The 17,469-nt window shown below is 44.0% G+C and overlaps 2 protein-coding genes across 2 annotated transcripts; one reads left to right on the top strand and one right to left on the bottom strand.

The window, feature by feature from the left end:
* Positions 1 to 634: 634 nt before the first annotated feature.
* On the bottom strand, positions 635 to 4,791 carry LOC135526423 (endonuclease domain-containing 1 protein-like). The gene is made up of 2 exons (XM_064954787.1): positions 3,195 to 4,791; positions 635 to 1,662 (listed from the first exon to the last, which is right to left on the bottom strand). Exons 1-2 carry the CDS (start codon positions 3,480 to 3,482, stop codon positions 1,054 to 1,056), a joined length of 897 nt encoding a protein of 298 aa, XP_064810859.1. The 5' UTR covers positions 3,483 to 4,791; the 3' UTR covers positions 635 to 1,053.
* Positions 4,792 to 5,932: 1,141 nt separating this feature from the next.
* Positions 5,933 to 15,389, top strand: LOC135526422 (zinc-binding protein A33-like). Its single transcript, XM_064954786.1, has 6 exons — positions 5,933 to 6,838; positions 8,778 to 8,873; positions 13,300 to 13,533; positions 13,754 to 13,776; positions 14,030 to 14,145; positions 14,413 to 15,389. The coding sequence occupies exons 1-6, from the start codon at positions 6,326 to 6,328 to the stop codon at positions 14,976 to 14,978; spliced, it is 1,548 nt and encodes a 515-aa protein (XP_064810858.1). The 5' UTR covers positions 5,933 to 6,325; the 3' UTR covers positions 14,979 to 15,389.
* The last annotated feature ends 2,080 nt before the right edge of the window (positions 15,390 to 17,469 follow it).

Genomic DNA, 17,469 nt, shown 5'->3' with positions numbered 1-17,469 from the left:
ACCTTAGGAAGTGCTGCCTTGACAATGGCATTTTTTTCTAGTCACAACCGGATTCACAACAGATATATATATATATATATGGGAGGATTTTCCCCCCTTTCTCAAGCTCATGTCAACATTCATGTGATCAGCATTTATCAGTGACCTTGACACACAAATCCTGCACAACACGTGAGCAAGGTTTAATTTGTATTTTGAGACAATTCCATTCACAGTTTTGGGAAGTTCAAATGATAGAAATCTGTTAGCAGTGTTTGGAATATGCCATTGTTATCAAAAATGTATGTATATTGTATCTACTTAAAAAGTACCTTAAATATAACATTCTTATCCTTACAAATGGACAGTGTGAACATTAAATGTTGTGTGTGTGTAACTTTAAGGGTAGGTTGTCACAATCCATTGTGACAGATAATGAACTTTCTGGCTGTTCTTTAAAGCTTGACTTTAGTGTATTGAGACTGTTATTCTATTTCAGTCCACTGGAGGGCGCTCAAACACAATACCCACCCTACACGTGTGTGTGCATGTGTGCGTGTGCGTGCCTGTGTTTGTGTGTCTGTGTGTCTGTCTGTTATGACTGGTCTGCAAACTAGTTCAAAGATCTTAAATCACCAAATATATTATGTTCCACTGTAGATTTTATTTTTCACTGAACAGGGACAGCCAATACAACAATCCATTACCTAACTACCACACCTGCCCACAGACAATGTGTGTGTGTGTGTGTGTGTGTGTGTGTGTGTGTGTGTGTGTGTGTGTGTGTGTGTGTGTGTGTGTGTGTGTGTGTGTGTGTGTGTGTGTGTGTGTGTGTGTGTGTGTGTGTGTGTGTGTGTGTGTGTGTGTGTGCGCGTGTGTGTGTGTGTGTGTGTGTGTGTGTGTGTGTGTGTGTGTGTGTCTGTGTGTCTGTGTGTCTGTGTGTGCTATGACTGGTCTGCAAACTAGTTCAAAAGATCTTAAATCACCAAATATATTATGTTCCACTGTAGATTTTATTTTTCACTGAACAGGGACAGCCCATACAACAGCCCATTACCTAACTACCACACCTGCCTACAGACATTGATTGTGAAACAGGCTGATGTGGACGCCCAGTCTCTGCTGTAGAATAGTCTCCACGGTGTCCAGGGGCATCCGCCTCACATCATACCCCCGAACCGAGGCCTTCGCCTGGGGGTCCACCGGCACAATCTCTCCACCACTATGGGGGTCATTCCGGCCCACAGCAGCATATGATGGGAAGTAGGGTCTCTGTGAGGCGGGGAGACTAGAGTTGTAGGAGGGGCAGCAGTAGGCAGACCACATGTACTCTGGCACCGCTACCCGGTTGGCCATCCAGCACTCAGAGAGGTATGACAGCGCCCCTGTTACCACATACGCCGGCCCAATGCAGTAGTTACCCATCCGGGCCCTCACCTCAGCCTCCAGCTGAGCCCAGGGACCAGAGTTTGAGGCTGCCCGCTGAGGGACCATGTTGGTGAGGGTAAAAGTGGCCCGGCGGTCCTCTGGGGCCTGGTGGTGCAGGCTGGGGTTGAGGTGACCCTTGGTGTATGAAGAGTTGATGTAGTCCTGGAGCACCGCCTGGCTCTCCACCACATTCTGGTCCACGAGGCCACTCTGCGGGAAACTATGCATCTCTGGACTGGCACCGGAGAATGCCAACTTAGATCACAGAGAGAGAGAGTGAACACTGAGACTATAACCGACACAGAGAGAACGTTAGTTCAACTTACACTACCGTTCAAAAGTTCGGAGTCACTTAGAAATGTTCTTGTTTTTTAAAGAAAAGCATATTTTTTGTCCATTAAAATAACATCAAATTTATCAGAAAAACAGTGTGGACATTGTTAATGTTGCAAATGACTATTGTAGCTGAAAAAGGCTGATTTTTAATGGAATATCTACATAGGTGTACAGAGGCCCATTATCAGCAACCATCACTCCTGTGTTCCAATGGCACGTTGTGTAAGCAAATCCAAGTTGGTAAGTTGTGTAAGCATATCCAACCCACAAAACACTAGTCTCGATGTCAACAGTGGAAGAGGCGACTCCAGGATGCTTACCTGCTAGGCAGAGCTCCTCTGTCCAGTGTCTGTGTTATTTTGCCCATCTTAATCTTCTATTTTTATTGGCCAGTCTGAGATATGGATTTTTCTTTGCAACTCTGCCTAGAAGACCAGCATCCTGGAATCGCCTCTTCACTGTTGACATTGAGACTGGTGTTTTGTGGGTACTATTTAATGAACCTGCCAGTTGAGGACATGTGAGGCATCTGTTTCTCAAACTAGACACTCTAATGTACTTGTCCTCTTGCTCAGTTGTGCACCGGGGCCTCCCACTCCTCTTTCTATTCTGGTTAGAGACAGTTTGCGCTGTTCTGTGAAGGGAGTAGTACACAGCGTTGTAACAGATCTTCAGTTTCTTGGCAATTTCTCGCATGGAATGGTCTTCATTTCTCCGAACAAGAATAGACTGACAAGTTTCAGAAGAAAGGTCTTTGTTTCTGGCCATTTTGAGCCTGTAATCGAACCCACAAGTGCTGATGCTCCAGATACTCAACAAGTCTAAAGAAGGCCAGTTTTATTGCTTCTTTAATCAGAACAACAGTTTTTAGCTGTGCTAACATAATTGCAAAAGGGATTTCTAATGATCAATTAACCTTTTAAAATGACCAACTTGGATTAGCTAACACAACATGCCATTGGAACACAGGAGTGATGGTTGCTGATAATGGGCCTCGGTAGTGTGCACTGTAGTGTATATGTTTACACATGTTTCCCCTCATCTTTTTACAGTGCTTAATACAGTGCTTATTACATTGTAATAACCAATTCTACCACAGGTATTTACTCTGAGCTGTTGGGTACAAGAAAATAAAATCATAAACAGAGCTTCCAAGCTTCAATTATGATCCAGTCTTTTTGTTCCTGGAAATCACAATTTAAAAAGGGAAACAGAAACAGAATATTTCCCAGATGACATAACTATTCCTTTGTTTTAATTGCTTTGTTTGAGAGAAGTCACGCTGCTTAACCACTTTCCTAAGGACTCCTGGCATCACACAAACCCACATCCACACCTGTACACACACACACATGCACACCATAAATAGTACTTTTTCTTGAATTGAGTGGAATAAAATAGAATAGACCCTGAATTTAATGCACAGTTACACACAGAGACATACTCCTCACCTGTGGTTCATACATCCACTTGTTCCTGGGCCGTTTGCCTCCTCCAGGGGTAAGTATGTAGGCAGAGTAGAGGGTGGCACGGCGCTGGCGCTGGTACAGGCTGGCAAAGTGGTACTGGTTCCTGTAGCGCTGGCAGATGGGCTGGTACCCCTCTCCCCCCATGCCTTTTGGGGGAGTCTCCATGTAGAAGAAACGGAGACAAGGGGTGAAGTCACCCACCTCCCCCCAGACCAGACCTCCAAGACTGGCTAGAAGCATGAGCAGAGCCTCCCTACACGAGACAGGCATCCTCCTGCTGAGCACTGGACTGTGTGTTATAGAGAAAAGCCTGTGTATCTATCAGCCGAAACTAGTCACTGTCGTCCAAAATAGTTTAGCTCAGTCCACTACTGCCCAACTCAGTTCAGTTCAGTTCAATTCTCTACAGAGAGCCCTATTCTTCTGTTCACTGTCTGTTGAGGCACCTGTGTAATCGATGGAGAGTGGTCTTCTATCAACCTAGCTTCCAAGGTCTTTTATACCCAGTGAGTAGAAACTTAGAGGGTGACACTTCCATCTGACACCTCTCCTCCCCTTCTGTTTCCTTGAGATGCGACTGAACTTCCTCATGCTGACCATGGTGTCTTCTGGGAAATACACAGCCCTTCTGGGACACACATGGTCACTACATGATAGAGGTTATCATAGGAACAGAAATTGAAAGAGCCTCTGCATTAAATCTACACACACATCACTGAAACTGAGCTGAGTGAAACTAGAGTTACTGGCACCCAAAATGTGACAGAGAGCAGGTTTCATTTGAAGATCCATAGGTATTTCCCCATTCCCCCTTGGTGGAATGGAAAGCTGCTGACATCCTACTGATGGATATAGGTTAAGGTTAAAGTGTGTTTATGCTTTATTAGTTTCCCTTCTCCTTCCTCAAAAAGCCTTTAATCAGAGTGCTGACTCATTTACCAGCCTCAGCTTTTCAAGACAGTGTTCTGGAACGTTTCGAACCCTCAGGACAACACCCGGGTCACAGCCTAGTCACAGACTCCTCTGACACACTCCGGGGTGAAAGTAAGCTACTACAGCCTACCAGCCTACTGCCAAAATAAATATTGGGGGTACGCCGTAATGGTAAAACGTGAGCCTATTACAATTACCACAAAATCCCGAAAAAAATACATACAAGATATTAATCATTATTTATTTATTTTCAACAGTGGACGCGATTCAGGCTACGTGTAGGCCTAACAATCACAGATCTCATTACAATACACGTAGGTGTTTTGTAACACATTTTTCTTTCCATTCATGAAATTGCAGTTGCACAGTGCATTGTTGGGGGATGCTGGAATTCTGTTGTAATTGGACGAATGTGCGCGGGTAGTCTACAGGTGATTGCTTAACAATCAGATATTAACATGACTGGTTGTGTTTTTGCCACATTGGCATAGGCAGAGCGTCCATAAGGCTAGGTAGGACAAGATTTCCCTATAGTCAATTGAATTAAAACTGCCAAATTTATATAGCCTAATTAGCTTACTCCTGTCTATACACAAAACAAAATAATTTAAAATAGGCTACTGTACCAGAAAGCATGATTTGGCCGCAGAGGATCATTATATTCTTTAATAAATAAATAAATAGCTGCAGAATGTTTTAAATCGCATAGCATACAGACACGGAAGGGCTCGCAGTTTGGGCAACGCGGGAGGCAAATACCAAATTGCAGTTTGTTGAGCTGTGACTGTCAGTACAAAGCAAAGAGACACAGACGGGCGTATCGCAATATTTAAGAATACAATTGAATACAAAAACCATTTGGAAAGTAAATTACTATTGCTGTAAAAAGAGTATCATATCTTATTGGCACCAGTGGAGAACATCGGCCATATCCCCAGGGAGTGTACATATCCCCTGTCTTCATCATTGGGTCAGTGACACTTTAGTTTGTTTTTGGATGTCATATTGTATTTCGCAGTGTCGGCAGAGTAGGCTACCGTATAATGTTTGTAGTAGGCTATTAAAACATATTCTGCTAATGTCTCCATTCATGTAAAATGTTGCAGAATAGCATGGAATGTGTAGATAAAAGGCCAACAAGAAATATATCTGATAGGCCATAGCCTAGGTCTACTCTTCGCCCCTACGCACCGCAATGAATAGTCTTTTTTGAGTGTTTTGAGTTATATTAGCCTAAATTATGACTATCCAATCTAATCATCACATTAGGAATAGTAAACTATCTTACATAAGTCTGCAAATGCCAGGATGCATGGAAAGCTTTATTATAAAGGTGCCTTTTTATGGTGAAAATTAGCTTCCCCAAACTTGAAACGCACGAGCCGCCTGTGTTAAAAGGATTTGCATGTTAACGGTGATATGACTAATCTTTATTTTGCCTAGGCTACTAGGCCCAGAGATCATGTATTAAATTAATAGGGATTCTATATAAGTCATTCTATATGATTACACTCATAGGCTATAAAACAAATGTGTGCGCGCACTTGGGTGTCCCATACCCGTAATAAATCATATCTACCTACATTACAGTTACACTACATTTAGGCAACACCTATAGCCCAGATGCTCCATTTCAACTATCCAATCCCTTTTAGATTCATGAACGCTTGAGGAATTTAAAGAAGTAGGAGCAAGGAGCCTACAAGAAACTGGGCCAGAGAGAAACCTGGTTCAGTACGCGGCTAACCGCGGGATCTGTGGACTTGTAGACGCACGTCTTCACGCTCTTCCGTGAAACAGAGGAGCTCAGACAGACCACACCCTCTCAAATACGGAATACATTACAGTTACACTACATTTAGGCAACACCTATAGCCCAGATGCTCCATTTCAACTATCCAATCCCTTTTAGATTCATGAACGCTTGAGGAATTTAAAGAAGTAGGAGCAAGGAGCCTACAAGAAACTGGGCCAGAGAGAAACCTGGTTCAGTACGCGGCTAACCGGCTAACCGCGGGATCTGTGGACTTGTAGACGCACGTCTTCACGCTCTTCCGTGAAACAGAGGAGCTCAGACAGACCACACCCTCTCAAATACGGAAGAGTGAACTTTTCCACTGCATCAACCAGCTACTTTCTGAGCTCAACCCCCTGTCCCTTCAGTGAGCAGACGGCTCGGAATGGATACTGATGCCAGCGCGCTTAAGGAGCTACACAGCGAGCTCAGCTGTCCCGTATGCCTCGACCTCTTCCGTGAGCCGGTGATCCTCGAGTGCGGACACCACTTCTGCCATGTATGCATTACGCAGTGCTGGGAGGCCAAGTCCGACGAGCACCCGACTTGCCCGCAGTGCCGGAAGACATGCCCTCAGAAGCTGCGTCCTAACTCACTTCTGTGTCATGTCGTGGACAGCGTGAGGAGAGCCCGATCCATGGATTTGAAACCCGGGGACACGGAGCGCGCGCAGGAGGATACAGAAGAACGACAACGGGGAGCCAGTATGCCCAGCTCCGGTTTCAGTTTCACCGGTTCTTCTCAGCGCCACGAGCCAGACCTTTGCGAGGAGCACGAGGAGAAGCTGAAGCTATACTGTGAAGATGATCAGCTCGCGATCTGCCTGGTGTGCGGGATGTCCCGAGGCCACAAGACGCACAACGTCATCCCCATCAATGAGGCGTTCGAGAACTACAAGGTAACACTTTGGAACAATATTTAGTATTTATATATCTACCTATATAGGTGTTTTGCTATAGAAATACATATGGGTTAATAATAAATCACTGTCACAGGGACCTGGCCCATTGGAATGCATCAGGTATGCTAAAACCTGCCCATAAATCTGAAACTGCAAAGTTGACAAAGTTACTATATTAAATCAGGTATTTTTTTAAACAAGTTTGGACCCAAGCAAGGAGTGTTATTTAAACATTTTTTTGAAGACAATTGGGTCTTTCACATGGTTAAGTGAAATGACAGTTATTTTAATGGTCAATATCATGTTTTTCATGAAATTGGATGATATTTGAAGGAAACCAGATCAAAGTATGATGACCAACGTATTAAAAGTTACTGTTGCTTCTACATTGATCAAGTTTGATCATGAAGTTACTGGTCCCTTCCCCATGTCAAACACTTGGATTCATTATGAAGGGGACAAGGTGACATCACCTTAACTCTCATTTTAATACACCAATGGTAACATGATATTCTCTTACCTAATTTAAATAAATACTGCTTTGTAACCAACATTGAAGGCATGTTTGCAGAGGGGCGTGGTTTATATAGCTAGAAAGCTACTCCACTGGTGCCAAAATGTGACTGTAGGGTGTCAGCAAATTTAATTGAAAGTCTACCCTATTCATCTATGGCAAAGATACTTATATGTTTCCCCTTTCATCTGTCTGGTGTTAGGTAGTTACTGGCTAGCTAGGTCTTCATCTGTCTGGTGTTAGGTAGTTACTGGCTAGCTAGGTCTTCATCTGTCTGGTGTTAGGTAGTTACTGGCTAGCTAGGTCTTCATCTGTCTGGTGTTAGGTAGTTACTGGCTAGCTAGGTCTTCATCTGTCTGGTGTTAGGTAGTTACTGGCTAGCAAGGTCTTGAGCCAGCATGGAGCAAAAGGGGGGTGGCTCATTCAAAACTTTTACGCAGTTGTCAGGTCAACACATCCGTCAGTGCTGCTGTGAACCGCATCACAAGAGATGCCAAATGGGAGATGTATAAAATATATATATATATATATACACACACACACACACAGTACCAGTCAAAAGTTTGGACACACCTACTCATTCAAGGGATTTTCTTTATTTTTACTATTTTCTACATTGTAGAATACTAGTGAAGACATCAACACTATCAAATAACACATATGGAATCATGTAGTAACCTCAAAAGTGTTAAACAAATGTAAATATATTTGAGATTTTTCAAAGTAGCCATCCTTTGCCTTGATGACAGCTTTCACACTTTTTGACTGGTACTGGTTTTAATTGATGCAATTTTAATGTTGTTCGAGTTGCTTTGTGTATCACCAAATTTGCTTGAGATGATTTTACTGCAACACTGCTCACTGCATCCAAGTTGCTTGACATAGGCATTTCAAAGAGCTGTCAGTCAAGGTGACCTTATGAATTTAAGATCCCCGCCCACTCATCTTGTCTTTTCAAATGTCCTGGTAGTCGGCCATGAGAGAAAAAGTACTTTTCAGGATGACTGTTCAGGACCTTTAAATCAGCCACTCAGGTCAGTGCGAGTTTATACTTGGAGAGGAATTCAGCATGCCGGTGTCAGGGCTTAGTTCCCAGACATATTAAACCTGTTTTATTTGCCGTGGATGTTTGGTGATATACCGGTCACTGTTTCTACAAATCTTTCCCGTCTAAATTCTAACTTTCTTTGGGTTCATTTGGGTAACTTGTTGAAATGGGTCCAGTTAGTTGTAAATGGATCATATGAGTTACAATAAGCTTGTTGTCAGAGAGACTACAGAGGGTCCAAAACAGTACATCTTATTATTGACAAGAGAGTTCGGCCTAATTCAATCTCTGTATAACGGAAACACACCCTGTTTTATGAGTCCTATTCTCTTAACTTCACTATGTCTCTCTCTCTGTGTGTGTGTGTTCTGCAGGACAAGCTGTCCATAGCCCTGGAGAGAGTACAGCTCCAGACAGGACAGGCTTCTCTCCATCAGGTCCAGACCAACAATAAGATCATGCTCGTCAAGGTATACTGACTGCATGTGTGTGCGCCAGCGAGCGTATTCTGGTTTGCGGTGCCCCTAATCTGAACCAGAATTTCTGTTGACCATGCAACATTCTCCTGCGTTGTCTCACCCAAGCACATGCAAATTAGTTGAATTATAAAGGCTCTGTCAATATGATTATTTTGACAGGTGTCACATCAAATATTGGACTGTTGGGAATGTCTCATGCACAATGGTACTCTGAGATTATGATACAGATTATGGGATTAGTGTTCACCCATTCTTCCTCTCAGAAACATTGCAGACACACACACTTATTCTCACACACCTAATGTAAGCACACACCATGAGAGTGGCATAAAATACTAGCCTTAGTTAGCACTTAGCAGTGATAAGGTCAATGCTAGAATTTAGAATGGGCCCAGGCTCCCCCTCTGTATTCTAACACAGACTTCACCTCACAAGGTAAAGTCTATAAGAGTGGTGTGCGTGTGTCTGAGGCAGATATGGAATGTGCAGGATGTCAGGGGGGCGGTAGAGTCCTGCCTTTAAGATGAACAGTGCACAGTCATGCGGTCCCCATTAAGGAGGAATGCCCTGTGGGTCTATGTGTCTGTTTGTCTGTCACACGCTGACAAACTTACTCTCTGTCATTCACTCAATCTTTCACTTCCCTCTGTCTCTCTGTCTCTCTGTAGGGCTCAGGAAGTGAGTAAGGATGTATGTCAACAATCTAGCCATAAAGTGTGTGTGTGTGTGTGTGTGTGTGTGTGTGTGTGTGTGTGTGTGTGTGTGTGTGTGTGTAGCGGAGGTGGTTAGCTGTTCTGGTGATGCATGACCTTTTCTTTGGATTATTTTCAGTAAACTGACTGAGATTTTAACGGAACACTGCGTTTCTCTCTTCCTTACATGATCAGTTATTGAAATGTTGCCACGTGTGTCTGTTTTGTGCTTCATGTTGTCTTTGTTGTGTATTGTTCTATATCATTCCTGTCTCCGCCTCTGGAAAGCCCGTCATTGTAAATAGGAATTGGTTCTTAAAACCTCTCCAGGGTGCGTGGGACGGTAGCGTCCCACCTGGCCAACATCCAGTAAAATTGCAGAGCGCGAAATTCAAACTACAGAATTGTACAAATTTAACATTCTTGAAAATACACGTGCAATATGTCAAATTAAAGCTTGACTTCTTGTTAATCCAGCCACTGTGTCAGATTTCAAAAAGACTTTACGGCGAAAGTAAACCATGCAATTATCCGAGGACAGCACCCCATGAAACAAACACAGACAATCATATTTCATCCCGCCAGGCTCGACACAAAACTCAGAAATAACGATGTAATTCATGCCTTACCTTTGAAGAGCTTCTTCTGTTGGCACTCCAATATGTCCCATAACCATCACAAATGGTCCTTTTGTTCGATTAATTCTGTCGTTATATCTCCAAAATGTAAATTTATTTGGCGCATTTGATCCAGAAAAACACCGGTTCCAACTCATCCTGGCTTAGTAAGGCCACTAAACATTCTGAAATTTCCATCCCCAACTACAGGATGTTCCGCCAAGATAGAACTGCGAAAGTTGGGTGGAAGTTGCAATCTACTGCAGAGATCTGTCATGCTATCCAGGTCTGTGCCCAAACAGCTAGAGCCTCTACTTTAAAAAATCCACCTTTCCAGGAATAAGTCTCTCACTGTTGCCGCTTGTTATAGACCCCCCTCAGCCCCTAGCTGTGCCCTGGACACCATATGTGAATTAATTGCCCCTCATTTATCTTCAGAGATTGTACTGTTAGGTGACCTAAACTGGGATATGCTTAACATCCCGGCCATTCTACAAACTAAGCTAGATGCCCTCAATCTCCCACAAATTATCATGGAACCTACCAGGTACAACCCTAAATCCGTAAACATGGGCACCCTCATAGATATCATCCTGACCAACCTGCCCTCTAAATACAACTCTGCAGTCTTCAACCAGGATCTCAGCGATCACTGCCTCAGTGCCTGCGTCCGTAATTGGTCAGCGATCACCCCTCATCACTGTCAAACGCTACTGAAAACACTTCAGCAAGCAGGCCTTTCTAATCGACCAGGCCTGGGTATCCTGGAAGGATATTGACCTCATTCCGTCAGTAGAGGATGCCTGGTTATTCATTAAATGTGCCTTCCTCACCATCTTAAATAAGCATGCCCCATTCAAAGAATTTAGAACTAAGAATAAGAGATTTAGAACTGGTTCACTCCAGACCTGACTACCCATGACCAGCACAAAAACATCCTGTGGCATTCTGCATTATCATTGAATAGCCCCCGCGATGTGCAACTTTTCAGGGAAGTTAGGAACCAATATACACAGGCAGTTAGGAAAGCAAAGGCTAGCTTTTTCAAACAGAAATGTTCATCCTGTAGAACAAACTCGAAAATGTTCTGGGACACTGTACAGTCCATGGAAAATAAGAGCACCTCCTCCCAGCTGCCCACTGCACTGAGGCCAGGAAACACTGTCACCACCGATAAATCCACTATAATTGAGAAATTCAAGAAGCATTTTTCCCTGTCAACAGCTCTGCACCCCTCACAACAACTTTCCCAAGCCTCCACCATTTCTCCTTCACCCAAATCCAGATAGCTGATGTTCTGAAAGAGCTGCAATCTGGACCCCTACAAATCAGCTGGGCTAGACAATCTGGACCCTCTCTTTCTAAAATTATCCGCCGCAATTGTTGCAACTCCTATTAATAGCCTGTTCAACCTCTCTTTCTTATTGTCTGAGATCCCTAAAGATTGGAAAGCTGCCGCAGTCATCCCCCTTTTCAAAGGGGGAATACTCTAGACCCAAACTGTTACAGACCTATATTTATCCTACCCTGTCTTTCTAAGGTCTTCGAAAGCCAAGTTAACAAACAGATCACCAACAATATCGAATCCCACCGTACCTTCTCCACTATGCAATCTGGTTTCCAAGCTGGTCATGGGTGCACCTCAGCCACGCTCCAGGTCCTGAATGATATCATAACCTCCATCGATAAAAGACAATACTATGTAGCAGTCTTCATCGACCTGGCCAAGGCTTTTGACTCTGTCAAAACTCAACAGCCTTGGTTTCTCAAATGACTGCCTCGCCTGGTTCACTAACTACTTCTCAGATAGAGTTCAGTGTGTCAAATCGGAGGGCCCGGACCTCTGGCAGTCTCTATGGGGGTGCCTGAGGCTTCAATTCTTGGGCATACTCTTTTCTCTGTATATATCAATGATGTCACTCTTGCTGCTGGTGATTCTCTGATCCACCTCTACGCAGACGACACCATTCTGTATACGTCTGGCCCTTCTTTGGACACTGTGTTAACTAACCTCCAGACGAGCTTCAATGCCATACAACACTCCCTCTGTGGCCTCCAACTGCTCTTAAATGCAAGTAAAACTAAATGCATGCTTCAACCAATCGCTGCCCGCATCTGCCCACCCGTCTAGCATCTCTACTCTGGACGGTTCTGACTTAGAATATGTGGACAACTACAAATATCTAGGTGTCTGGTTAGATTGTAAACCCTTGACTTCGGCGATGTCATTTACAAAATAGCCTCCAACACTCTACTCAGCAAATTGGATGTAGTCTATCACAGTGCCATCCGTTTTGTCACCAAAGCCCCATATACTACCCACCACTGCGACCTGTATGCTCTCGTTAGCTGGCCCTCGCTTCATATTCGGTGCAAAATCCACTGGCTCCAGGTCATCTATAATTCGGGGCTTTACCTAGCCAAGGCTTATCTCAGCTCACTGGTCACCATAGCAGCACCCACCCATAGCACGCGCTCCAGCAGGTATGACCAGGTTCACTGGTCATCCCCAAAGCCAACTCCTCTTTGGCCGCCTTTCCTTCCAGTTCTCTGCTGCCAATGATTGGATCGAATTACAAAAATCACTGAAGCTGGAGTCTTATATCTCCCTCACTAACTTTAAGCATCAGCTGTCAGAGCAGATCATTGTACCTGTACATAGTCCATCTGTAAATAGCCCACCCAACTACCTCATTTCCATACTGTTATTTATTTTTTTGCTCCTTTGCACCCCAGTATCTCTGCTTGCACATTCATCTTCTGCACATCTATCACTCCAGTGTTTAATTGCTAAATTGTAATTATTTCGCCACTATAGCCTATTTATTGCCTTACCTCCCTAATCCTATTACATTTGCACACACTGTACATATACTTTTCTGTTGTGTTATTGACTATACGTTTGTTTATGTGTAATTCTGTGTTGTTTGTGTCGCACTGCTTTGCTCTGTCTTGGCCAGGTCACAGTTGTAAATGAGAACTTGTTCTCAACTGACCTACCTGGTTAAATAAAGGTGATATTCAATTTTTTTTAAATAACGGTCTCTTAGATGTATTCCATACCCAGTCTGTAACACTAATATTTTTCTCTGTTTCTCACCACATCAGGAGCGAGCTGGGGAGATGGAGGTGCAGGTGAGTGCAGAGTTTGGACGTCTGAGGGAGTTCCTTCTCCAGGAGGAGGAGAGAGTGAAGGAGAGACTGCAGAGGGAGAAGGAAAAGAGGCTCAACCAATTGGATGAGGCCCTCAAACGCACCACAAAGCAAATCAGCCAATTAGAGCAAACCGCCGACCAGCTTCACATCAAACTCCGAGAGGAGGAGAACCCGGCACAACTCAGGGTGAGAGGAGAGAAAGGAAGAGGAAAGGAGAGGGGGGAAGGAGATGGGAGGAAATATGGATTTTAGAGGAGGGAGGGAAAGGGGTTAAGGATGGTGGTGGAAAAAGAACTAGAGGGACTGTGGGAAAGGGAAAGAGGAGGGTAGAAGGTTTCTGAATAGGAGAAGAAGAGCGTGTGCGTGTCTCGGCATGGCCTCATATCTCTGTTTTTGTTTCTTACAGGGAATCAAAGATTTTATTGGAGGGTAAGTCATTAAATCCATGGTTGTTATTTGATGCTACAGTTCATAGAGCTCTGCAACATCCACATGACTCCACATGATTGAATTAACTCTAAAAAAGGAACCCAATGTTCCACAGTGTTTCATTCATCTTTATTTGTTCTGTAAGGGTACTTTGTAAATTTGATAAAGACTCAGAAACAGGCCTTTCTAGGTAAATGAAACTCTGTCTCTCTCTTTCTTTCTCTCTATCTCTCTCTCCCTCTCCATCTCTCAGGACAGAGAGTGTGTTTGAGGGCCTCCCGGAGGTGAGTGTGGATCTGCAGGAGGGAGAGTTCCTGGGACCACTGCAATACCGCACCTGGAGGAGGATGAACTCTGGGCTTCAGCCAGGTATAACCACAGCCATATAGAGTTAGACAACACACACCTTACCCAAACCTGACCACATTGTAGACCACACCTGAATCCATTAGTCCACAGCTCTCACATATGTGACCACATTTCACCACCGGGTCCACCTGATTGCATTCTATCAAACCTGACTGCACTTAACTGTATCCAACCACACCTATGAGCTGGCCGCATACACCAGGATTAGCACTCAACCTCACACCCAATAACTCTTGTTAATATTTGAATGCCTCTGTCTCTCCCTAGGTGTGACAGCAGTGACTCTGGATCCAGACACAGCTTACCCTAGGCTGTGGGTGTCCCCGTGCTGCACCCAGGTCAGTGTGGGGGACATCCAGCCCAACCTGCCCAACAACCCTGAGCGCTTCACCCGCTACAACATCGTCCTGGGCAGCCAGGCCTTCACTTCAGGGCAACACTACTGGGTGGTTGAGGTGGGCACCAAGACGGCCTGGGGGCTGGGGGTGGCGACCGCTTCGGTCAACAGGAAGGACGAGATCAGCCTGTGTCCGGACGATGGCTTCTGGACCCTGGTGATGAGAGACGGGCGGGACGGGAGTGAGTACGAGGCCTGCACAAACCACGAGGAGAGCCTGCTGCACCCCCCTCGCCCCCCCAGGAGGGTAGGGGTGTACGTGGACTACAGGAGGGGTGTTGTGGCGTTTTACGACGCAGGAGATATGAGTCACCTGTTCACATTCTCCGACGCCACATTCACAGAGCCGGTGTTCCCCTACTTCAACCCCTGGCCAATCATCAACGGGAGAAACCGGGAACCTCTTATTATTGTTAGCCCAGACCTGGAGGTGTGAATGAACTGTTAAGAATTGTTATGAACTGTCTGAGAAATAGCAGAGAACTGTTAACAATGTCAGAGAATGTCAGAGAACACTGAAAACCAAATACAAGAAAGTCGAACAAGGTTAGAAAAGCTGTGAGAAACAGCATCATACTCACTAATGTACTAACGATGTACCATTGTTCACTGTTTTGTCATTTATGTTACCATGGATAATGTTTTGTGTTTGAAGAGAGCACATGCCAGTCGACTTTAAAGTAAGCCACATGGAAAAAATAATTGAAAAGTACCTTAAATATAACATTCTTATCCTTACAAATGGACAGTGTGAACATTAAATTACAATTTCATAGTATTATTCTATAAAGTATACATAGTAAGATGACAGTGTATTTGATATTTTAATTAAAGAGTATATACTGTACATGTGAAAAGGTATTCTACTCATGTACTAACTGACTCCAATAGCAACATAATGAAAGCTGTGTGTGTGTGTGTGTGTGTGTGCGGATAAGCTTCGGGGTAGGTTGTCATAATCCATTGTGACAGATAATGAACTGTCTGGCTGTTCTTTAAAGCTTGACTTTAGTGTATTGAGACTGTTGTTCTATTTCAGTCCACTGGGGGCGCTCAAACACAATACCCACCCTATATGTGTGTGTGTGTGTTTGGGGGTAGGGTGGAGATAGGAATGATGCAGTAGCGTAAAGGACCTGGGGGAAACATTGGCTGACTGTAGAATAAAAAGGTGCTGTGCTACATCCACAATGTGGTCGTTGTACAGATAGATCACACTGTTAGGTTCTAATTTTCAGAGTACAAACTCAACGGACACCATGAAAGCTTAAACCAAGTGTATTCTTAGATGGTCAATACAGCTGCATTAGACAAAAACATGGTTTCACCTGTGGTAGTATACATACCCTACTTTGGGTGGAGTCTCCTCCTTATCATTAAACATTGCATCGTTATTGCTAGGCAGGGAGCTGAGTGATATGGGCCTTAAACGATTCCTCCCCTTATCAGTACTGCTACATGTGATAGGTTTTCCCTGCACTCAGCCCCTCCCAAGCTTACTTATGGCACCCCTCATGTCTCTATTATACCTAATGATTCATAATATACCTCATGATTAATAATATACCTCATGATTAATAATATAGAAAGCTCAGAAACCAAATCTATCAACACACATGTAATATGTCTGGTCTGTTGTTTGGGAACATGCAGATAATGAACTGTGGCTGTTCTTTAGAGCTTGACTACGGTGTTTTCAGACTGTTGTTCTATTTCAGTCCAACACAACGGCCACCCTACACGTCATTCACACACTGGTGGCAACAAAAGAGAACAAGCTTTCAAAGATCAAGAGCTGCACTTAAGAAATCACTGATTAAAATCCATGTGTCACGCTGGGGATTTAATGCCTAAAATATGGTTCATGTAGCCACACTACGCCATCTTCTTTATACACGAGGTGAGGTCCTCGGACTAATCTAAAATGCACAGGTCATTTGCATCAGGGAGTGGAGTATGCCAGGGATATACAAACATGTACGTTTCATTCACAATCCCATTCTCACGGACACCACCTTCAGCATCTAGCGCTCCGTACAATCACTGCTGACAAGCACACCAGGGTTAAATCATCCCCCGAGTTCCATCAGTACATAGGTTTTCAAACGTCTATCAATCTATTACATTTCAATCAATATTCGTGTTATTTCTAGCCAACACACAAAATACATACCCAGGAAGGCATGCCATGGGAGAAGGGGAGCAGGTACCAGTGGTCACGGGCAACCTTGCCATGAACATACGGACAATCCATTGTCGTCACACCCATCCTCCCAATGCACGCCAACCTGCACATAGTAATAGGATCCCCGGAACAAATGAAACAGACAAACATGTATACCTTGAGCCATGCCCTTAATTGGAAATTAGACACCTGGCGCTGACAGAGGCTGCGTTCAACATTTCAACATGTTACACCTTGGCTGTGGCGCTAAATGATTTTTGGTAGAACCTACCGGTCAGAAAGGGGTTCAGATTAGAGCAGAGGTTCAAGGTGGTGCTATAGTACTGAGAACACCACAGGGCCATGTGTCTTAAATTTGTGTGTGTCTGTGTGTGAGAGTGTGCTGTGTGTGAGCGGGAACAAGTGCGGTATGCGCAGGAAGTGTGTGGTGTGTGTGGTGTGTGTTGTGTGTAGGATTATCACCGAGACATTGTTTAAGCCTTCTATATCTGACACTTTAAACTTGATAAGCGAGAAGCTACCAGACTATACCACAATACAATATGAATAAAATAAGAAAGCTGTTAAATACTAATCCCTTCTATATTTGGCGCTGGACATGTATATGCTTGTGTTTTGCATAATGTATATATGTGGTATTACAAGTCTATTGCAACATAAGACCACAGGCTATTGTATCCTCAGATGGGCACACAACTATTCTTAAGTTGACTTAACATGGACAGTCAATTGTTTTTACTTG

This window comes from Oncorhynchus masou, chromosome 32 (assembly GCF_036934945.1).
Source record: "Oncorhynchus masou masou isolate Uvic2021 chromosome 32, UVic_Omas_1.1, whole genome shotgun sequence".
NCBI classification, from domain to species: Eukaryota; Metazoa; Chordata; class Actinopteri; order Salmoniformes; family Salmonidae; genus Oncorhynchus; species Oncorhynchus masou.
This window is presented reverse-complemented; position numbering and strand designations above follow the sequence as displayed.

Coding starts and splice junctions, on each gene's coding strand:
- LOC135526422 (XM_064954786.1), top strand. CDS start 6,326: ATGGATACTGATGCCAGCGCGCTTAAGGAGCTACACAGCGAGCTCAGC. Junction 6,839..8,777: donor AGGCGTTCGAGAACTACAAG/GTAACACTTTGG, acceptor TGTGTTCTGCAG/GACAAGCTGTCCATAGCCCT. Junction 8,874..13,299: donor ATAAGATCATGCTCGTCAAG/GTATACTGACTG, acceptor TCACCACATCAG/GAGCGAGCTGGGGAGATGGA.
- LOC135526423 (XM_064954787.1), bottom strand. CDS start 3,482: ATGCCTGTCTCGTGTAGGGAGGCTCTGCTCATGCTTCTAGCCAGTCTT. Junction 1,663..3,194: donor AGTGGATGTATGAACCACAG/GTGAGGAGTATG, acceptor CTGTGATCTAAG/TTGGCATTCTCCGGTGCCAG.